This window comes from Oncorhynchus mykiss, chromosome 13 (assembly GCF_013265735.2).
Source record: "Oncorhynchus mykiss isolate Arlee chromosome 13, USDA_OmykA_1.1, whole genome shotgun sequence".
Taxonomy (NCBI): domain Eukaryota; kingdom Metazoa; phylum Chordata; class Actinopteri; order Salmoniformes; family Salmonidae; genus Oncorhynchus; species Oncorhynchus mykiss.
In genome coordinates, this window is record NC_048577.1 from 24,644,521 (window position 1) to 24,668,308 (window position 23,788).

Here is a 23,788-nt window from a genome sequence, read left to right on the forward strand (position 1 = left end):
TGTTGTCATTGCAGGCAATCTCAACACTGTGCGTTACAGGGAAGATATCCTCCTCCCTCATGTGGTACCCTTCCTGCAGGCTCCTCCTGACATGACCCTCCAGCATGACAATGCCACCAGCCATTCTGCTAATTCTGTGGGTGATTTCCTGCAAGACAGGAATGTCCATTTTCTGCCATGGCCAGCAAAGAGCCCAGATCTCAATCCCATTGAGCACATCTAGGACCTGTTGAATCGGAGGGTGAGGGCTAGAGCCATTCCCCCCAGAAATGTCCAGGAACTTGCAGGTGCCATGGTGGAAGAGAGGGTGACATCTCACAGCAAGAACTGGCAAATCTGGTGCAGTCCATGAGGAGGAGATGCACTGCAGCACTTAATGCAGCTGGTGGCCACACCAGATACTGACGGTTCCTTTTGATTTTAACCCACCTTTGTTCAGGGACACATTATTCAATTTGTGTTAGTAACATGTCTGTGGATCTTGTTCAGTTTGTGTGAATCTTGTTATGTTGGGGCGGCAGGGTAGCCTAGTGGTTAGAGCGTTCTTTTTTTGCTGAGTTGATAGATAACAGATTTACTTCTGTCCATTGTCAGTTTTGTATTGTGCACATTATAAATATCAATCCTGGTATGAATTCTATATATTAAAGACTTTTTCAAAGGGAAGAATATGAATGATCTTAACATGCGCTCAAGTCAGTTAATCAATAAGCTGAACTATTTCTGTTATGTCTGCCATTGCTCATGATTTGTTTTTGGTGATGTGGTCATGCCCCCTAGCCCTCTCAACCAGTTTTGTCATAGCCTCCAACATTTATAGGTCCCAGTTGCCTATCCAGTGAGGTGTTCACAATTCCTTGGCACAAACTACCCTCTAACCTCACTCTTGCAATGGAAGACAAAAAGAGATCAAGCAAATCACTAAGAAGAGAGATGGTTCTCATTTTCACTGATGATCTACTGAGCAAAGAGTCCAGGCCCAGGAAGAGGAAAGGGGCAGCAAGATGCTAAAGAGATCATAGAGAAATATCCCTGCTCTTTGGAAGACAGAAGTGGAAAGAATGTCATTGAAACGGGATACGATTTATTTTTCCAACTATTTCAAGTAGAATACTGACCAAAGTTTACTTTTTACTCCCATTCACTCCAATTTATTAGTATTCACGCCCCTCACTGGTACAGGATGAGGTCGCCAACTACATTGCCCTCCGTAATTATTGGGAAAGTGACAAATTTTTTCTTGTTTTGGCGCTATACTCCAAAGGTTTGGATTTGAAATTATACAATGACTATGGAGGTCAGCTTTAATGTGAGGGTATTTTCATCCATATCGGGTGACCCTTTTTTTTTTTTTTTTTTACATAGTTCCCCCTCCCCCCATTTTAGGGGACCAAAAGTATTGGGACAAATTCACTTGTGTATTAAAGTACTAAAAAGTTAAGTATTTGGACCCATATTCATAACATAATGCAAAGTGTATTTAATGTGAAAACCGTGATAATTTTTATCATTATCAAAACCGACCACAAAGAGCACTAATTGCTCATAACTATGAATTTGAAAAGGTTAGGAAAGTTCTCTTTTGCCAATATAGACAACAACAATTTGTACTTTACACAATGCTATTGTACATTAAGTGTTTATATTATTGCATTTATTTGTTGTATTGAGGAATGTATCGTTTGTTCTTTTGCAAAAAGATGATAATGATAATTTAACAGTTTCTTTAAAATAATAGTTTCTGTTCATTTATGTACATTTGCAATTTTTCAACATACAGTATTTACCATAGATTTACAGAGAGAGATTAAAAATAACTTTGTATATACATGGAGGGGGAGCACTATTTTAACAACATATCCACATAAAAACAGAACATGTATTGGCAAAAAATTATTGATACAATTTCCATTATTAAACAGACAGTTCCTTCAAAGATATTACAGAAAATACTGTATAAACAGTGTCCATTAATAGACAGAGCTGATGTTTGGTTAAATATGTTTTTTTGTTTTTGTTTTTTTGGCACACATAATAATTACCCAACGCTTGCTCCTATACCCTCCTTTTTCTTGATCTCCAGTAGTTTCCACAACTGTGTCTTCCACAGATATAACTTCCCCTTTCCCTCCTGAGCAACCAGTAAACATTCGCCCATGTCAAGTTTCTTTTTCACGTCCTCCACATCCATTTTGCTGTCACGTGTTACTGTGTTCAGAGTTTGTTTGAAACATGTTTACATGTTTCACGTAAAGAGAGCAAGGGTTGAGGAAATAGGGAATGTTTTTCCTAAACAAATTAGGGATTTCGATAACATAAGTAAGAAACTAAATGGCTGAAATGATTGTTGCAACTTCAGCACGGACAGCATAATAAACACTTGCTGTGCTGTAGTGCCTTTTCGCTGCAGCAGGGAGGAGAGCGAGACAACGTGTGCCAGTCACTGTCATTTTTTTTAACCCAGTGAGACAATCGGGCTCTTTCTTGTCTTCATTATTTAATCAAACAATGTGCTTAAATCATCAGTCAATCTCAGTGCATATGTAGTTGATTTTATTCAAACACATTTTTCTATACGGAAAAAGTTGTTTAAACATTTAGACCAATCGATTGGTCGAAAGAACAGGATGACTCTCGGTCGACAAAGATATGTTTTAGTCGGGGACAGCCCTACATTCTTTATTGATAACAAAAGAAGTGTACAAAAACACATCTGCTACACTGGCAAAATGAACCTTTTTTGATGTCAAGAGCACCGGGCTATACAGTGGGGACAAAAACATTTTTGTCAGCCACCAATTGTGCAAGTTCTCCCACTTAAAAAGATGAGAGAGGCATGTAATTTTCATCATAGGTACACTTCAACTATGACAGACAAAATTAGAAAAAAAAATCCAGAAAATCACATTGTAGGATTTTTAATGAATTTATTTGCAAATTATGGTGGAAAATAAGTATTTGATCAATAACAAAAGTTTACCTCAATACTTTGTTATATACCCTTTGTTGGCAATGATAGAGGTCAAACGTTTTCTGTAAGTCTTCACAAGGTTTTCACACACTGTTGCTGGTATTTTGGCCCATTCCTCCATGCAGATCTCCTCTAGAGCAGTGATGTTTTGGGGCTGTTGCTGGGCAACACGGACTTTCAACTCCCTCCAAAGATTTTCTATGGGGTTGAGATCTGGAGACTGGCTAGGCCACTCCAGGACCTTGAAATGCTTCTTACAAAGCCACTCCTTCGTTGCCCGGGCGGTGTGTTTGGGATCATTGTCATGCTGAAAGATCCAACCACGTTTCATCTTCAATGCCCTTGCTGATGGAAGGAGGTTTTCACTCAAAATCTCACAATACATGGCCCCATTCATTCTTTCCTTTACACGGATCAGTCGTCCTGGTCCCTTTGCAGAAAAACAGCCCCAAAGCATGATGTTTCCACCCCCATGCTTCACAGTAGGTATGGTGTTCTTTGGATGCAACTCAGCATTCTTTGTCCTCCAAACACGACGAGTTGAGTTTTTACCAAAAAGTTATATTTTGGTTTAATCTGACCATATGACATGCAGGTCATTCACTAGGTCCCCCCTGTGGTTCTGGGATTTTTGCTCACCGTTCTTGTGATCATTTTGACCCCACGGGGTGAGATCTTACGTGGAGCCCCAGATCGAGGGAGATTATCAGTGGTCTTGTATGTCTTCCATTTCCTAATAATTGCTCCCACAGTTGATTTCTTCAAACCAAGCTATTTACCTATTGCAGATTCAATCTTCCCAGCCTGGTGCAGGTCTACAATTTTGTTTCTGGTGTTCTTTGACAGCTCTTTGGTCTTGGCCATAGTGGAGTGTGACTGTTTGAGGTTGTGGACAGATGTCTTTTATACTGATAACAAGTTCAAACAGGTGCCATTAATACAGGTAACGAGTGGAGGACAGAAGAGCCTCTTAAAGAAGAAGTTACAGGTCTGTGAGAGCCAGAAATCTTGCTTGCTTTGTAGGTGACCAAATACTTATTTTCCACCATAATTTGCAAATAAATTCATTATAAATCCTACAATGTGATTTTCTGGATTTGTTTTCCTCATTTTGTCTGTCATAGTTGAAGTGTACCTATGTTGAAAATTACAGGCCTCTCTCATCTTTTTAAGTGGGAGAACTTGCACAATTGGTGGCTGACTAAATACTTTTTTGCCCCACTGTATGAGTCAGCAATTGTGTTTCATGAAACTGAAGGTTACCTGTCGATGAGAATTTGAACAGGATATCCTTGTTGAGCTTGCCCTTGTTAGCCAGGGCATATGAGGTCATGGCCACTGAATAGGGGTTGGTCAGGTATTGATTTCGAGATTCCAGGTATTGCATAGCCTTTTTCATGCTGTCTGGTAGCTCCTGGAGAGAGAGAAAGAAAAAGAGAGGCAGTTGCTAACTTCTTGAAGTATCAGAGGAAAAAGGCAACCAAAAACAATTCCATAGACTTAAAAAACTGCCATTGTTGTTCGACTATGCATGACCATAGAAAACATGTTTATGAAAGAAGTAATAGGAAATTAGATTGTCTAAATTTCACTTACACTGAGACCATCGTAATTTGTGCAAAATGTGTGTGCTTCCTGCATGGCTATGAGCACAAATGCCGTCAGTGTGTCGTCCACGTCTTTCCCCAGTACATCTCCCTGTAGATAAGCAAATACAAGACAGAAATGGTATGTCAGTTTTCTTGTCTAATTCTCCGCAAGAATGTACCCCTGAATTGGTTTAAGAACCTTTCCATGAAAACTCCAAAGATTTTGATTAAATAAGAAAATTACAACTGAGGAATATTATTATAATTATTGTTCGGCTACATGTATTGTAGGACAGGGGTGAGATGTAGGACAGGGGTGAGATGTAGGACAGGGGTGAGATGTAGGCCTACTGCCATTGATATCATTTGTTTCAGAAAATCAATTTGGCACAAATAATGATGGTTGACTTGATTTTGCCCGCAACCCATACAGTACCATCATGCTGGGGGTCAGGATTTTGCCAGATTCTTCAAAAATGCCATTGGGCCGCTGTCTTTCCATGACAAGCCACTTGACTGCACTGCACAGGACATCTTTCGAAATAACGATGAACGGGTTTGCCATGGCAAATACCTTCACAACATAAGCTGTGAGCCTAGATGGAAGGATGATATTTAGGCCTATGTATCACATGCCCTGCCATGAAAAAAATGTACATGTATAAATCGTCCTCCTTTGTTATTCCTCAAAGTGCTATGTGCTTCTTTGTTTCACCACTACAAGGTCTTATTGACGTAAGTCAACAGATACAATTCAGTTAAAGTTGCAGTCTGCGATTCGAAGAAGAGAAAAACAAACACGGCTGCCCTGACACTTGTTTTGGTAAACAGCTGAGGGATTGGGGCTGAGGAACTGTAACCACTCAAAGAAATTAGACAGAGCTATAGATGCAAGGACATTCATGAGATCAAAAAACAGTAACATTGTTTACAAACAATGAAATAAAAATGTGCTTATATTTTGGGTTCTGATGGGGTAAGACAGTCGTTATATTCTTAAAGAATCAATGGCTATGTCAATCATCTATTTATTTGTTAAATGATGTCCCAATCGCAGACTGTTGTTTTAACATACAGTAGACCTAGGCCTACATGTTGTACATCTAATGTTGTGTCCCTGGTATTGTGGAACATTGGAGGATATAGAGAACATTTGTGTGGGAGTGGGGGAAGGTTTAGCTCACCAGGTACCACTACGCTCATAAAGAAAGGTAGCATATGATCCATCTGCTTTCCGATAGGCCATTTCCTGCTCATAGCCTTGATATAACAAAAGAAAACCAGGAACCATGAAGATAATCAAAGCCTTATTTGCGCTGATGGTAACAAATATTTTTTTCTGAGGGTGCTGATCACACTCAAAGCCTTTGTAGCTAACATGTTAGGGAGTGTTACTTTATTCAGCGATCAGCGTTTCCGCACATTTTTTTTTTTTACCACTACATCACTGATTGTTGAGAGACAAAGTACCAAATTAGCTCCAAAGGCTTTTGGAAACCCACCCCTGGTCTGTTCAAGCTTTAAACAAAATAATTCTAACTTGCTTTTTGTGTGGTTGCTAACCAAATCCAATGTAAAAAAAACAACAACAATTGCTAAAACTACACTGTAATATTATATCATATATATATTATAACTTTTAATGCAAATGCTCCAATCAATGCCATCCTCTCTGGGAGTTGTGCAACTGTAAATTGCCAACCTCAAAAGTGGATTTCTAAAGCTTCTCACCCATTTTAATGAAGTTGACTGCTTCCTTCCTGCGTTCTAACCCCACCTTATCCCACTGTTTGGTCTCGTCCAGGTAAAGTGTGGCGATGAGAGGTAAAGTCATCTTCATCATGTTCTGCTCCCCGCAGCCACTTGGTTGCTGAAGGAGGTCACCCAGGGGTGAACCACTGATGGCAGCCTCTATGGTCTGGGCCAACTGCTGACCTGACAAGTTGCATACAGCCCATTCAAAGGTGAATGCAGACAGTAAAACATCATCAGAACTGGAATATGACTCAGTCAATGGTCAGTGACAAAATGACAAAGACATTTTCGTGACATAGATGATAAAGAATTACCACTGAGCAATAGTGCCACACTACAACATTATTATTACTGATCCCGGCTTATCCCTACACTAAGCTTCCAAAGCATCACACAATGTTATTTTTTCTACTGACGATGTTAAATAACCATGGCGGTCCTATAGCAGTACATTTCTAAATGGTGCATGTATGTCAGATCATTCCGTCTCACCTGTCACACTTATGTGTGTGCTGGCAAGTGTATTTGGAACCTGGTCAGTCAGTGCACCACTCCCAACATGCACAATATCAGTGCCCCCTTTTAACCAGAGAGAGATAAAGACAGAGAAAGAAAGAGAGAGCAAACAGTTGTTAGGAGTTTTAACCATTCAGTCTCACTTACGGATAAAGCCATACAATATGGCTTGCATATTAAATGTATATTATCAACCATCATGATACTCATCAGTGCAAAGACTCAATCATGGACACTCTTACCGACAGTTTAGGCTGCTTTGCGGGATGTATTGTTGTCTCTACCTTCTTGCCCTTTGTGCTCTTGTCTGTGCCCAATAATGTTTGTACCATGTTTCGGTACGTGTTTTTGTGCTGCTACCATGTTGTGTTGCTACCATGTTGTTGTCATGTTGTGTTCCTACCATGCTGTGTTGTCATGTGTTCCTGCCTTGCTATGTTGTGCCATTTCGTTGGCCTGGGGGTTAGGTTTATGACAGTCATAAATACCTCTTTCCCCCCTTTTCCTCTCTCTACCCTACTGATGTTACATTTGCAAAACTCTTGATTAACATAGAGATTCTGGGAACATCAGAAGGTGGGGGGAAATGAACTATATTCTGGTAATGCGACCAATTGAACATATGCGGTGGTACTTAATGAATATGATGTCAGTTCGGTTGTCATCTGAGACATTCTCATCAATGATAAGATGACAAACTCTACAGTGGAAAGTCTACACATCAGAGATATCGGAACCACATGGAATTGTTGTTCAATTTAAATGTTTGAATATGAAATTATTTGTGATGGGATGAAATGTGATTTTAGCTTCTAAAATGTGAGATGTGGGTTTTCATAAGATAGGGCTGCTCACTCAGTGGCCCGCCCACGTGAAGAGTCATAGGTTGTAAACTATGAAACACACCCCTTTTCTCCCTTCCTATTTAAAGTCTTGATGACAATATAACCAGCTGTTCCAACAATGTGAGGACGACGGTCCTATGTCAGAATGGTTCAGATAATAACTACAGAACGAAGCCAACAACAGCGTGAGCTTTGGTTGCGAATAGTATGAACTTTGAACTCTTATTCACTACAGAAGTGATACCTCCTAGCCGTTGAGTTAGCAACAGCAGATGCAACGAGGGTTAGGAAGGAACAGACAGAGTATACCGTCTATCCAACGACGTTACTACAATGTATCCAATTGACAACCAGATACATTCTTCAAACGCAGCTCAGAGTAAATATTTATTGCATTTTCCTTTTCCAAATGGGCGGTAATTTAGAAAGCATAAGATACTGTATTTACGATAGCCCAGCTTCTTCCCTTTGTTCCTCAGTCTTCCCGCTCCTTCACTCAAACCCAGCCCCTTTTCTTTTGTGTGACAAGCTGTCATATCTGTTTCGCCCGCTAGGGACGTTTTCCTTTATGATGTAATTTGTAATCAAGTTATGATTTAATTATGTATATGTGTAATTCTGTGTGATTAGTTAGGTATATAGTAAATAAATAATTAAACCCAATTTTGTACTGCTGATTCAAATTGTTAGCCAGGGTTTGTGCAGATAACTAAGAATTTACAACTTTCAGATGAGACTGAATTAAGGTGACGTTGATTGCTATTTATGTAAAATATTATGAGGTCCTTAAGAGTTTATTCAGAAGATAACAGCTCTATAAATATTATTTTGTGGTGCCCGACTCTCTAGTTAATTGCATTTACATGATTAGCTCCATCAGGTGATATTAATTACCGAGAAATTATTTTATAGAATAGCATGTCATATCACTTAATCCGGCATAGCCAAAGACACGACAGTTGTCTTAGGTTTCTCTTTATCTAGTGTTGTGTTGTCTCTCTTGTTGTGATGTGTGTTTTGTCCTATATATATATATATATATATATATATATATATATATTTATATTTTTATATATATATATATTTTTTATTACCCCAGCTCCCGTCCCCACAAGGCCTTTTGGTAGGCCATCATTATAAATAAGAATTTGTTCTTAACTGGCTTGCCTAGTTAAATAAAGGTTAAATACAAATGTTTATTTTTTTTTAAACGAATGGCAACACTGTCACTGGAACTATAAATAATTTACATCTGTATATGTTGCCATACACTCACCGTGTCTGGCAGGATCCAGTTCCACATTCTTCACCTGAAGCTTTGTCCGCACCCCTTCGGCCTGTCATCGTTAGAATGAAAACACTGTAATTTGCTCTTATGCTTATTTATCAACTCAACATATAGGTTTTTTGCTTGAAATACAACAATTCACCTGGTGGCCTAGGTTATCCAAAAGGCTCGATAAAGTATTTACTTGTACAGCAAAAAGGCCTACTTTTTATGGGAAAATTCTGGAATCATTGTTAAATAGCAAGGCTTTCCAGTTACCAAATATTCAAGGATCAACATCCACCACAAGGGTCAAGAACTGCCACATTTCATCATAGTGATGAGGCACCACTACAGTCTGGGGTTCGATGCCAGGCTGTGTGACAGCCGGTCGGGAGCTCCATAAGGCGGCACATAATTGGCCCAGTGCCCGACCGGGTTAGGGGAGGGTTTGGCTGGAGGGCTTTCCTTGGCTCATTGCCCTCTAGCGTGTCTTTGTGGCGGGCCAGGCACCTGCAAGCTGACCTCGGTTGTGAGTTAAATGGTGCGGCTGGCTTCCGGGTTAAGCTATAGTGAATTAAGAAGCAGCACTACTTGGCAGTTCATGCATGTCCAACTTCCCACTCTTCTACACATAACTGAAGATTCACAAGTGCCTGGACAGGCAAACCCATTGTGTCAGATATTGGGAGCATCAAACCACTGCTTCCTGTTCTTCCATCTTATCATAAAGACAGGTGACTTCAAGGTACCAGAACATCTTGATTTGAGAATTGATACCAGTCCACTTTCCTCTTTTCCAGCAACACTACTTATTTTAAGTTTGACGCCTTATTGGTTACAGTGTAGTTGGACGGATGGGTACATGGATGGCACCAAATATTGGCAACCTGTACCTTGGATAGGTTGGGAAAGGTCACATTCTTAATAAGTCAAAATCTTGTTTCGATACCTTAGTAATTTGGAAACAGCTACATTGACTACAGAATGTTTCTGTGACGGGCAGGGGCCCCTTCTCCATGTTGGCCTGGTGACTCTGTGACCCCCCCCCGCCTTATTGGTTATAATTGGATTTTATTTTTTTTGTGGCACCTCATCTCAAATTGGTTGAGCGCCTTCCACTCTTCTCCAGGTGTTACCTCTTAGCATAACTGTAAGGTGGTAGCCCTCATTTGTTGAGGACTGGAATTTATGATTCAATCAATCAGATTCACACTGATCGACACATGTTCATGTATAAATTCCATATCATCCTCAGGGTAGTTACTAGATAGATCTGTCAAGATGCAACGGTTTGCCTTACCACCACACGTAGCTCCTTCTTAACACCGTCTTGAACACCCCAATCTCGGACGGAGGCCTTCACCTCGATGGTATGGAGGCCCAACTTCATGGGGATGATGACAAAGGGGACACTTCGTGTGGACATGGGGTCCACCATAACAGTAACAACATACTTCCCCTTCTTGCTGGCAGAGCTGCACACGTCTGATGTCTCCCTCAGTTCTACACGGACCTGCCATTAGGGTGGAGAGGTGATGTTGTCACATCATCGTGCATCTGATCAGATAAAAAAACACACTGAATGGTATAATAATAGTAATCATCATAATAATAATCAGGCGTCATACTGATTTTAGAATAAAATATTTGGGCTGGGTTGCGTGCCTGCTTTTAAATGACAATACGCTTACGGTTATAGTGTCGTCAATGTAGTTGTGAAGAACGGCTTTGATTTCCAGCTGCTCATTGCGTACGGCAGAGTAGGGCAGCTTCAGATCAAGGAAGAAGTTCTTACGAACAATCAGCGTAAGGGGTTCAGACACACAGATTCCTATTGAGCAAGAGAGTTGCCATAAGATGTAGAAAGTGTAGCCAACAATATAGAAAGAGGGGCACAAATACATGACCGTACCATGTGTTTTGGACAGGCCAATAGCAGTGATCTGCCAGCTGGTGATGGAATCCGGTAAGTCAATTGATTTCTGTATAGCACTAAATGGCAAAAAGAGAGAGAAAATAAGTAGGATTTTATTTACATGGGAAAAGGGATATGTATAAGAACGCATTTTACTGTAGTGCATTGAACGATCTCACTCAATTCTGCTCTTACCACTCCTCATCTTTAGGACACTGTGGCAAATTCTCCTCCTTCCATAGCCAACTCTCAGGGAAGAAGGAACGGGACTTGATTTCGTCCAAACTTTCGAATCGGTCATCCTCTTCCTCACCTTACAAAGAGTGACAAGAAGTCAGACAGTTCCCATCACTGTGAATGTATTTCCCTTACACAGAAGGGAATACCAGAATACTTTAACATTCACATTCTGGTTTTGTTTATCCCTCTCGATTTCCATAGTGTGCAATTTTAGAATGGACAATTCCAGGCCACCACAGTTGTTTTACTTACTGCGGGCTAGTGTGAGCTGGTCAATCTTGGCCTCTTCGCCTTTGGTGACCATTTCTCTACAACATTTCAGGAAGGCTCCCACACACTCTGTTCCATCACTGATGTATTGGGATCGCCGCTCGCACGTGTAATCTAGAATGTTATTCCTCATACCGTCCATGCAGCACTGTCTCTCCAGGCCTGTGTACTGGCTCGCTAGGACAGAGAGAAATGCATTAAAAGCTTTGGGAAACCCAGTAGTGAGAGTCACTTGAAGTTTGTTTAGTGACCAATCAGGACAGCAGTCTTCCTATTTCACAATTCGTTCTCATTCCCAGAGATTGAAAACATAAACAATAAAACACTATTAGACATCCTTACAACAGATGTCTGTTTGGTAAGAAAGTAGTACTAAGTTCTACTAATAAATAAATACATACGTACATGGATACATACAGTACATAGTCAAAACAAAAACATCCAGTTTTATGATCAGGCATCACAAGCAGAGAAACTCTTGTCCTACCCAGTGTGGTTCCGACATCATTTACTGTCACTGCTCGTCGTCTCCGTGAGTTGACAGGGCAGCTGGAGACTAAAGCACACAAAGAAGAAGACTGATGGACAAAACTTGCCAAGACAATATTAAGGACAAATCTATTAAGCCTACATCAACCAAACTCCACATTGAGAATGAAGATACTCTGGTGAAGTAATATATGATACACCAGCTGATAACTGGCTAAAATATTTATTTTAGTGTATTTACAAGTTAAGTAATAATACATGGGACTTCTTTGCAGAGTTGCAAATAAAAAGTAATATCTCAGACTGGCCAATAAAAATAAAAGATGAAGATGGGCAAAAGAACACAATCGCCTCTTCATTGTTGATGTGGAGACTGGTGTTTTGCAGGTACTATTTAATTAAGCTGCCAGTTGAGGACTTGTGAGGTGTCTATTTCTCAAACTAGACACTTTAATGTACTTGTCCTCTTTCTCAGTTGTGCACCGGGGCCTCCCACTCCTCTTTCTATTCTGGTTATTCTGGTTAATATCGTAGGGAAGGGAAAGGGGGTACAACTGAATGCATTCAACTAAAATGTGTCTTCCGCATTTAACCAAAACCCTCTGAATCAGAGAGGTGTGGGGGGGCTGCCTTAATTGTCATCCACTTCATTGGCACCCGGGAAACAGTGGGTTAACTGCCTTGCTCAGGGGCAGAACGAAAAACGTGTACCTGTGTACACATGTGTCATAGCTAAGCAGGCCTTGGTTAAAACCCTGGATGGGAGACCAACGGGTAGCTTTTGATAGATCAATTCTCCAGTTGGAGGTGCGGCCCAGCCTGTAGTTTTTCTTCTGATAGTGGATATAACGTTGAAGATCTGACGTTGTTTTAAAGGTACAAATTCAAAGGTTTGTCTATGTTGACCTTTGGTTGCCAAAGGACAATCCTGTGGTTGAAATTTCATCCTCAAAACAACAGTTTACGTTGATGATTCAACTTCACAATACATTGACAAATTATGTTGAAACAATGTTGATTCAGCCAGTTTGTGCCCAATGGGTAATGCCTCTATCAAACCTCTATCAAACCAATCAAGTATTTTGCATGGGTGCCATTCCAAAGAGACATTGAGTAACAAAATAACAAGCTAGCATGCATAAGATACAAAACAAATGTTGCACAGGCTACTTAAACAGAGACACGGACAAAACAAGAAAAAAAATAATACACGAAATGCCTTTACACGAGGCAATCAAATCCGAGCGCTGAATGCAATTGACTTTGACCGTTCCCATTCAAACTAGAAATCCAAACGTGAAGTTTGCCTGACTTCCAATAGTCAAGTGAACGAGAGACTAGGCAGGCCTGGCCACGCAAGACTAGACAGGCCTGAATGTGTATTGCAGCTTTTATGTAGAGGCCTTATGTCACATACCTGTCCTCTGAGGGGTGCCCTTTGCAGTGTTGAATGCAAACACCAGCCCAGCATCATAGAAAACCCCCATACTGTCCATTCCACTCCCTGCAGTGCAGCCTGTGTCATGTTTCTCTATCATGTCCCAGATCTAAGGATGGATACACACACACACACACACACACTTTACTATCCTTGTGAGGACAAGACAATTGATTCCCATTCAAAATCCTATTTCCCCTAACCCTAACCTTAACCTCTAAACCTAAAATAGCCTTTTCCTTGTGGGGACCGGCAAAAAAGTTTACAAAAAAAGAGTACAAATGAAAATGTTGCATCTATCAAAAATCTGTTTATCATATTGTTTTATAAAAGATTCTCCAAGTTGAATTCTCTCGCACATTAATTTGATTTATCAAACCAACCAGTTTCCCGAGTACAATTATGTTAAATGCCCACATGGCCTTTTTTTTATAAAAACACGTCACTTTTGTTTTATACCCACATGAAATACATTCAGTGGGGGTCTGAAATGATTGACACCATTGATAAAGATGAGCAATAAAAATGTGTAAAATAAATAAATAAAATATTCTATGCTCCCCCCAAAAATGGGGATATTATATTATTTAATACATTTCTCTGCGAAATAAATATTGTTTAACATCTTTTCTCTTCTTCATCTAGATAAGGTAGGGGTCAAAATTATTGACACCCCTAAAGATTCTTACGAATAAAGGGGTTTAGTATTTGGTCCCCTATTGCTAGTACACCATGACTACATCAAGCTTGCTTTTGAAGTTCCAATAACAGGCGAGATTAGCATGTCTTGGGGGGGGGGGGGTATAATCTTTGACCCTCTCATCATCATCATCATCATTCACGATTCATTCAGGATTATCTGTATTATCTGTATACTATTTACAAAACCAAAACGAACTGCAAATTCATCCAACAAGTTTGTAGAGTCACAAGGTTGATGTACTGTAGTCATTGCGTGCTAGGAATATAGGCCCAAACACTAAACTTTTGACTGCTTTATTCATAAAAATCTTTAGGGGTGTCTATAATTTTGACCCCTACCTAATTTTTGTTACTTGTTAAACAAAATCTCTTTCTCTGAGCAATTGTGTTAGTATAAAAAAAAAATGTTTTAGCATGCAATATAGCTCAGTATTTATTTTATACATTCAATATTGCTCATCTGTTTCAAGCGTGTCAATAATTTCAGATACCACTGTAGGTATGGACTAACATCAATAAGTGAACAATTATGCACAATTTAGATGACAAGGCTCAAAGAGTATCATTAATTAGCTGGCTGAAGTAGGGAAAGTTCAGTCTGCAGTTATTCACCTTAGTCTGAGTAAGTCGGCTTTTGTCATTCAGGACGTAGACCCCCTTATCCACGGCCACAAGTCCCACCTTGGCCCCTGGATCACCAATGATAGACAGGGTGACTCTTTTCTGAGGTGCATAACTACCACTGTGTCTGACATCCTTCACTTTTAGCTACAGTATGGCACACAAAGACAGAGGTCATGTTTGAGAAGTCCTGAATGCAACACCTCACACTGAAATACTAACACAGTAAGGAACCATTTTTAAGAGGGGGAGACAGGCACATGGGTATAACAGTAGAAAGGGTAGACACAGGTTGAACCCCGCTCTCTGGTGGAGAGTGGTAGATGTGACTAGAGCACAGTGTTACCACTAGACGATGGGCTCTGCACAGTAAGGCAACATTCTTACCAATCCCATGCACGTGTCCTTGACGTCGATCCACACAGAGTCAGACACAACCTCATTCTGGCCCACGTGGTAATACGCCACGACCCGGAAGGAGGGGATCATATCCTTGTTCACCATCAGAGGCAGTGACATCAGCCCCTGTCCCTTATTCCACTCTATCTTTTGGGAGTTGATGAGCTGTCCCTTGCTCAAGATCTGTGAACACAGAGACCGATAACTGTCAGTAATCCTCCCTACGGGGATGACAAACTGGCACTAAGGGAATGAATTACCAACCAGGGATGGTTGGAGTCAGTGAGTTCATGGTTTAAGTAAGGAACAAGACCCAGGGTTATTGTTCCTTCCTCAAAGCAGCACCTCTTGCACTTTTACGTTTTTTTCAAAAACAACAAAAAATATAGATATATTGGTTTACATACCACACTTGAATACAATAAATACACACCATGTAGCATTTTTACCCTGTAATGTTGCCAACCAATGCACCCCAGCTCGGTAAAATTCACAAGTCTATGTGGTTAAAGTTGACCGGTACACACCAGGAAGGTTATCTCATGATTGTCATTTTGGGCCGCGGGACTGCTGCCGAGGCTTAGGTCTACTTTGAGTTGATCTTTGATTTTGACATCTGTAGAATGGATGTGTATGTGAATGTAGTTCTGTGAATTGTCTTTTGTTTGATAGGATTTGGCAGTCATATTCTGTGTGCCCTGCCTGCCATCCCCAAGTCCATCGACTTTGGTTGTCACCTGTGTGGAAATAGAGTAACAACATGAACGACTACAAGGCGTCAACATTGGGATTGATACAGAACAAAAAAGCCAAAACAGACATGCACACATAATTGGATTGCGGCTTAGAGAAGTTTTAGTTTTGAACTTGCCGTGATTGGCAGCTCAGAATCCCCCGCTCTCGTGTTAATGGTTATTTTGGCAATACCATTGTCATGGGTCTTCCCCAGCACTCTTTGGTCTTTTTGTAAAACCTCCACATCGATATCTTTGGCTGGAGAATCGTCTGGATTGGTTACATACACCTAATAGTACAAATGGAAAGAGGTACAATTAGACCAAATAGGTAGGAAAGACAGTGTAAGCCCAATACATCATCCTACCCCTTGACCACAGTTACCAGGTGGGTTCCCTGGTTAAAAGAACTGGGCAACACTTTGGAATAGCATAGTGATTGAGTTCATGTAGAACACAGTGATTGAATGTTCTTAAAAATGTACCGAGATGTCATACGGCATTCCTGGTTTGAAGTACGGCGGGGTCTTCTTGAAGTGAATGCTATACGGCGACTTGACTATGAAGATTCCCTTCTTCTCTGCTTTCACCATCTCACTCCCTGAGGGATTAAAACCCAACACCTTCCCCGTTCTGAGACTGAACACAAAACGCACACTTCAAAAGATGCAAACGTATGCACGTACCACAACTTACAGCCTCTACTTACCTGTGTCTGTTAGCACATTGACTGATATGTATAGGGATTTATGCAAAAGCATATTGATGTCTGTAAAAGTTTTATTAATGTGCTGTCTCTTCAGTACCGCTTTGCCCGCTCCATCCTTAAGCTGCATTTGAAAAGAAACAAAGCCAAGATGTCCATCTGTCAGACTTGTGTTATTCGAGCTATAGAGCTATTCAAATATAGACTACCCATGGTGAATGTTTGTGAATACCCGTATGTGTATCATCCAAATATACTCCCTCCCATATTACATGCACAAACCTCCACTCTCTGGAGAGAGCCGGGAAAACTCGTCCTGTCAACTCCTTGGATCACCCCGAACACCACAAAACAAACTCCTTTCACAGGCTCCTCAAACAGGTACCTTCCGACACAAACCATACAGCAATATCACCACGGAGAATTCAGGGGGAGGGAAACAGATAGAGGAGTACTGTAAATTACATGAAACGTTAAGTAGCAATTTTAGCAATAGTTACCATGGAAATAACAACTATAAATATATTTTGACATTTTACAATGGCTCCAACCTGGCATTAATGTTGACCGTTAGCTCATCATCGTCAACGTAGAAGAAGGACTTGCTCACTGTCAATTTGACTTCAAAGCTGGGTAGAACTAGAGAGGAAGTTAGTTATGAATTAATTTACTGAACAAAAATATAAACGCAACATGTAAAGGGTTGGTTCCTTGTTTCATGACCTGATCTAAAAGATCCTAAAAAAAATCCAAACTCACCATATTTCTCTAAAATGTTGTTCAAACAATTTGTTTACATCCATGTTAGTGAGCATTTCTCCATTGTCAAATAATCCATAATCCAAATTACCATATTAGAACTGGGTGTATAGAAATCTACTGAGTGAGAAAGGGGAGTGCAGAAAGTTTACATTCTGTCCATACAGCGACTGCCGTGAGAATAGCTATGGCATTGTCTCTGTCTCCTGCTCCTGATCTCCTATTGCTTACATTTTGTTTTTGTCAAATCTCATGTATCCTATGGAGAGAGGCAAAGAGTAACAGTCTGGTTTCAGTCACTGATAAGGTTGTATAGCCGTGGATTAGGGAGGAGTGAGGAATGTGGGCCAAGGTCAGGTCAGATGAAGTGAGAAGGAACAGTCACCACTTAAATTCCTGCCTAGCAACAGACTCAGCCTAGAAGGAGGGTATAAATATATGTGCCTGTGTAAACATGTCTTTTCAGCTGTTTGACCAAGTGGGTGAATAAACTTGGTTTGAGCTTTGACTAGTTGTCCGTTAGTTTTTCACTCTGTTTGTCAGAACACCATCCACCCACATAGCTGATAAACCTATGGTTTTGCTGAAGAATTTCTGCACAAACTGTCAGAAACCGTCTCACGGATTCTCATCGTCCTCACCAGGATCCTGCACTGACTGCAGTTTGGCGTTGTGACCGACTTCAGTGGGGAAATGCTCACCTTCGATGGCCACTGGCACGCTGAAGAAGTGTACTCTTCACGGATGAATCCCAGTTTCAATTTTACCTGGTAGATGGCTGACAGCGTGTATGGCGTTGTGGAGTGGTTTGCTGATAACATTGTGAACAAAGTGACTTGTACACAAGGATCCGTACACAATTCCTGGAAGCTGAAATGTCCAAGTTCTTCCATGCTCAATGTCACAAATTGGGCATCTTTGGGATGCTCTGGATTGAGGTGTACGACAGCGTGTTCCAGTTCCGCCAATATCCAGCAACTTCGCACAGCCTTTGAAGAGGAGTGGGACAACATTCCAATCAACAGCCTGATCAACTCTATGCGAAGGAGATGTGTCGCGCTGCATGAGGCAAATGTTGGTCACACCAGATACGGACTGGTTTTCTGATCCACGCACCAACCTTTTTTTGAAGCTATCTGTGACCACCAGATGCTTACAGTGCATTCGGAAAGTATTCAGACCCCTTGACTTTTTCTACATTTTGTTGCTTTACAGCCTTAATCTACACACAATACCCCATAATGACAAAGCGAAAACAGGTTTTTAGAAATTTTTGTAAAGTATTTAAAATAAAAACAGAAATAACTTAGACTTGAAATTTTGCTCAGGTGCGTGTTTCCATTGATCATACTTGAAATGTTTTTACAACTTGATTGATTGGACATGATTTGGAAAGGCATCCACCTGTCTACATCTATTTCTGCAGCATTTAAGTTCCCCAAGAACACAGTGGCCTCCATCATTCTTAAATGGAAGAAGTTTGGAACCACCAAGACTCTTCCTATACCTGGCCACCTGGCCAAACTGAGCAATCGAGGGAGAAGGGCCTTGGTCAGGGAGGTGACCAAGAACCCTATGGTCACTCTGACAGAGCTACAGAGTTTCTAAAAACCTGTTTTTCCTTCGTCATTATGGGGTATTGGGTGTAGATTGATGAGGGAAAAAAATGATTTAATCAATTTTAGAATAAGGCTGTAACGTAACAAAATGTGGAAAAAGTCAAGTGGTCTGAATACTTTCCGAATGCACTGTATCAGCATTCCCAGTCATGTGAAATCCATAGATTAGGGCCAAATGTATTTATTTCAAGTGACTGATTTCCTTATATGAATTGTAACTCAGTAAAATCTTTTAAATTGTTGCATGTTGGTTTATATTTTTGTTCAGTTTACATAGGCCCTATTTACTCTGTACAAACACTGTACACTGTTCTTAAAAGGCCAATTCCACCTCTTTTCATCTCATTGAAAACGGTGCATTTCTATGTTTTATAGAAAGAACAAACAAAAAAATATTCCCAATGACATCAGAGATGATTTTTTTTTTTTTAAGTGATTTTCAATCATTATGATATTTTCAGTGATGTGGGGAGAAAGAAAATAAACAGTTTTGAAAATCACTGTTTTTCTTACTTTTCATCCTACCCTATGTCATAGAGAAGCATTTTTTAGGAACATTCTTTTCTTATCTTTTTAACCACAGATCATAGAAACGTGTCATTTTCACATATGGAGACTGGAAATTAATATGAAGTTGAAAAGTGGCGTAATTGTCCTTTTAATAAAAGGCCACCCAAACCAATACCCTTCTTACCATATTCTTTCACCTCGAAATCTGCAGTGAAGTTCTTATGTGGGCTATTCTTAAACTTGGCCACCACTTTCCAGTTTCCAAAGCTATATAAAAAGAGAATGAGAGCAGAAGAGTTCACAGGCAAATGTTTTCCTGATAAGTGTGTTAGGATGATTGAATAGCACAAAAAAACCTGGTGATTTCTGGGACAGGGAAGACTCTAGATGTCATCCCATCATCTGGTTTGAAATCTTCCTGCAGTAAGGTGATTCCATCAGGGTTCTATAAATAAATAATATACATGAAATGTGAAAGACTAACATAAATGGATCACATATAATTAATCTGTTACTACGCAAGACTGACAGTTGTAAACATGAGTAATGTCAGAAAAAAACTATTTTGACAACTGGCCATATGCATCGACCACTACTAAGGAAGCATTGTCAATGCAGTTACATTTATTGTGAGGACTACTTACTTACCATAATTTCCACATTGATGCTATCTGTTACAGGCTCTAAACCGGAGTTTAAGGTGAAGACTCTGTATTTAACTGAAACAATATTACTGAATTAATACACTAAGAATGTAGTTTAAGATGTTAGGTTTTTATAGAGTAACACCTTTTTATCTGTGGATTAAGTAGAGAAACACGATTTTGACTGCGGATCAAAATTCTACAAAGATCTGGTAAAAAAAAAGGACCACATGCATTTCAGGTAAAGTAACACCCCAATGTTCATCTACCAGCTAGCTAGCTAAATGTCCATGAATGTTTCATGTGAGTTTCGACCTGACCCCAAATTAATCAAATTGATTCACAGGGGCAGACTGGCCCTCTGGCATTTGCTCGAAATGCCAGATGGGTCAGTCCATTTTTAGCCCAGTGGGCCTGTTTAACTTGTCTTTTTTTTTGCGCTAAATGATCATTATCTGGCTAATAATGGGGGCCCCAAGAAAGAAAAAAAAATGGGCCGGTGTGTTAGGAATACATGGGCCGATTTCTGGTCCCAGTCCGCCACCGAGCATAGGTGGTTGCTGAGCGATGCTAATTCGAAGGCTTTAGGTCAGTGGGCTCAGCCATACCTGTACTTTCCGGCGTGTAAATGGTTTTGTCCATTTGTATAAATATGTAGCCGGTTTGAAAGGAGACCAGGACTACTTTCTCAAGCTTGTGGCTTGGGAACTGAGCGTACAGGTTCACATACTGGCTCCCTGTGTAGTCTTCATCAAAGAAGTCAGGTCCCTCCGGGATCTGACAAGTTGGAGAAAACACAAGTGATTTTTTGTGCAATGTTCACAACCATAGGTAAAATTGTGAAATTAATAACTTATATGAAGATACAGTATTCATACCCCTTGACTTATTCTACATTTTGTGTTACAGCCTGAATTCAAAATTGACTAAATATATATATTTTTCTCACCCATCTACACACGATATCCCATAATGGCAAAGTGAAAACATGTTTTTAGAATGTGATGGAGCTTAGAGGGTGGGTGTGTGAAGGTCGGTATATTCCTGCTCGTTGCCTACATCTGCTGGCCAGGAGAGAGGATGGCCTGGAAGGGTAAAGAGCCTTGTAAAGGTAACCTTTATTTAACTAGGCAAGTCAGTTAAGAACAAATTCTTATTTACAATGACGGCCTACACCGGCCAAACCCGAACGCCGCCCAATCACAGACGGTTGTGATACAGCCTGGATTCAAACCAGGGTGTCTGTAATGACGCCTCTAGCACTGAGACGCAGTGCCTTAGACCGCTGCGCCTCTCGGGAGCCCCAAAATTAGATTGGAAGTTGGGTGGTGGCTGTTTTAACCTAGCTTTGGCCAGATCTGTTTTTGGTCTGGAGCTGACATGCAGGGCCCTCCAATACTGGGAGGGATATCGAGCCCAACTGGACAGGAACCTACCGGACGTTACTTGGCCGTAGACTGACCCCAGTAAGGACGAGCCTGTTGGATTTCTGTTATCTTCTGTTGGATACGCCGGGAAACAGTGTAGCTGTCCGGTAGCAGAGAGGTACCGGAAGACCTGTGTAGAAAGGCTCAAAGGACACCCGATATACAGTGGGGCAAAAAAGTATTTAGTCAGCCACCAATTGTGCAAGTTCTCCCACTTAAAAAGATGAGAGAGGCCTGTAATTTTCATCATAGGTACACTTCAACTATGACAGACAAAATGAGAAGAAAAAAAAATCCAGAAAATCACATTGCAGGATTTTTATGAATTTATTTGCAAATTATGGTGGGAAATAAGTATTTGGTCAATAACAAAAGTTTCTCATTACTTTGTTATATACCCTTTGTTGGCAATGACAAAGGTCAAACATTTTCTGTAAGTCTTCACAAGGTTTTCACACACTGTTGCTGGTATTTTGGCCCATTCCTCCATGCAGATCTCCTCTAGAGCAGTGATGTTTTGGGGCTGTTGCTGGGCAACACGGACTTTCAACTCCCTCCAAAGATTTTCTATGGGGTTGAGATCGGGAGACTGCCTAGGCCACTCCAGGACCTTGAAATGCTTCTTACGAAGCCACTCCTTCGTTGCCCGGGCGGTGTGTTTGGGATCATTCTCATGCTGAAAGACCCAGCCACATTTCATCTTCAATGCCCTTGCTGATGGAAGGAGGTTCTCTCTCAAAATCTCACGATACATGGCCCCATTCATTCTTTCCTTTACACGGATCAGTCGTCCTGGTCCCTTTGCAGAAGAACAGCCTCAAAGCATGATGTTTCCACCCCCATGCTTCACAGTAGGTATGGTGTTCTTTGGATGCAACTCAGCATTCTTTGTCCTCCAAACACGACAAGTTGAGTTTTTACCAAAAAGTTATATTTTGGTTTCATCTGACCACATGACATTCTCCCAATCTTATTCTGGATCATCCAATGGCTCTCTAGCAAACTTCAGACGGGCCTGGACATGTACTGGCTTAAGCAGGGGGACAAGTCTGGCACCGCAGGATTTGAGTCCCTGGTGGCGTAGTGTGTTACTGATGGTAGGCTTTGTTACTTTGGTCCCAGCTCTCTGCAGGTACCCCCGTGTGGTTCTGGGATTTTTGCTCACTGTTCTTGTGATCATTTTGACCCCACGGGGTGAAATTTTGTATGGAGCCCCAGATCGAGGGAGATTATCAGTGGTCTTGTATGTCTTCCATTTCCTAATAATTGATCCTACAGTTGATTTCTTTAAGCCAAGATGCTTACCTATTGCAGATTCAGTCTTCCCAGCCTGGTGCAGGTCTACAATTTTATTTCTGGTGTCCTTTGACAGCTCTTTGGTCTTGGCCATAGTGGAGTTTGGAGTGTGACTGTTTGAGGTTGTGGACAGGTGTCTTTTATACTGATAACAAGTTAAAACAGGTGCCATTAATACAGGTAACGAGTGGAGGACAGAGGAGCCTCTTAAAGAAGAAGTTACAGGTCTGTGAGAGCCAGAAATCTTGCTTGTTTGTAGGTGACCAAATACTTATTTTCCATCATAATTTGCAAATAAATTCATTAAAAATCCTACAATGTGATTTTCTGGATATTTTTTCTCATTTTGTCTGTCATAGTTGAAGTGTACCTATGATGAAAATTACAGGCATCTCATCTTTTTAAGTGGGAGAACTTGCACAATTGGTGGCTGACTAAATACTTTTTTGCCCCACTGTATCAGCACCCTGGATCTTACTAAGGGGTAGGGTGAGTACTTGGCAGCATATTTGGATGACATGATTGTGTACAGCCCTAACTGGAAATCTCCACTGAAGCAGCTCAACACTGTCTTGGAGGCTTTACACAGAGCAGGTCTAACCGCCAATGCAAAAAAATGCAGACTGGGACTTGAGGAAGCAGAATACCTGGGCTTTATCATCGGGAGATGCAACGTCAAACCACACGAGAAGAAAGTTCAAGCCATCCGACAGTGGCCACGGCCCCAAACCAAGTCTCAGGTAAAAACCTTTGAGGGGCTAACCAGCTATTACCGTAGGTTCATTCCTAACTATGCAATTGTATCTTGTCAACTCACAGACCTGACCAAAAATGACCCAGCCTAACGGGGTCAGGTGGACTGACAAAGCGGAAGAAGCCTTCCAGAACTTGAAGGCCCTGTGCTCTGGACTGGTATTGGTGATGCCGGACTTTGGGAGAGAGATTGTGGTCCAGACTGATGCCTCCGACACAGGGGTGGGAGCGGTCTTGTCACAAGTGGTACAAGGAGAGGAGCATCCCATCATATATCAGCCGGAAACTGTTGCCTCGAGAAACAAAATAAAAGAGTGCCT

General features: G+C 40.9%; 1 protein-coding gene across 3 annotated transcripts in view; it reads right to left on the reverse strand.

The window, feature by feature from the left end:
- LOC100135918 (complement C3-like) overlaps positions 1-23,788 on the reverse strand; it is a 47,190-nt gene that overhangs the window by 18,374 nt on the left and 5,028 nt on the right. For 2 of the 3 annotated variants that reach the window (XM_021557344.2, XM_036940682.1), the window contains exons 3-28: positions 20,601-20,769; positions 19,997-20,067; positions 19,705-19,793; positions 19,533-19,615; positions 17,012-17,099; positions 16,743-16,845; positions 16,464-16,584; positions 16,240-16,355; positions 15,892-16,044; positions 15,548-15,757; positions 15,009-15,203; positions 14,613-14,768; positions 13,278-13,407; positions 11,859-11,927; positions 11,354-11,548; positions 11,057-11,174; positions 10,859-10,938; positions 10,638-10,777; positions 10,247-10,459; positions 8,953-9,013; positions 6,808-6,894; positions 6,292-6,495; positions 5,745-5,820; positions 4,997-5,156; positions 4,568-4,669; positions 4,235-4,385 (exon numbers count right to left, since the gene is read on the reverse strand). In XM_021557344.2, the coding sequence (XP_021413019.2) occupies positions 4,235-4,385; positions 4,568-4,669; positions 4,997-5,156; positions 5,745-5,820; positions 6,292-6,495; positions 6,808-6,894; positions 8,953-9,013; positions 10,247-10,459; positions 10,638-10,777; positions 10,859-10,938; positions 11,057-11,174; positions 11,354-11,548; positions 11,859-11,927; positions 13,278-13,407; positions 14,613-14,768; positions 15,009-15,203; positions 15,548-15,757; positions 15,892-16,044; positions 16,240-16,355; positions 16,464-16,584; positions 16,743-16,845; positions 17,012-17,099; positions 19,533-19,615; positions 19,705-19,793; positions 19,997-20,067; positions 20,601-20,769 (3,340 nt within the window). Of the gene's footprint in view, positions 1-4,234; positions 4,386-4,567; positions 4,670-4,996; positions 5,157-5,744; positions 5,821-6,291; positions 6,496-6,807; positions 6,895-8,952; positions 9,014-10,246; positions 10,460-10,637; positions 10,778-10,858; positions 10,939-11,056; positions 11,175-11,353; positions 11,549-11,858; positions 11,928-13,277; positions 13,408-14,612; positions 14,769-15,008; positions 15,204-15,547; positions 15,758-15,891; positions 16,045-16,239; positions 16,356-16,463; positions 16,585-16,742; positions 16,846-17,011; positions 17,100-17,219; positions 17,852-19,532; positions 19,616-19,704; positions 19,794-19,996; positions 20,068-20,600; positions 20,770-23,788 lie in introns of those variants that run through there. The other variant, XM_036940683.1, reaches the window with a different exon arrangement.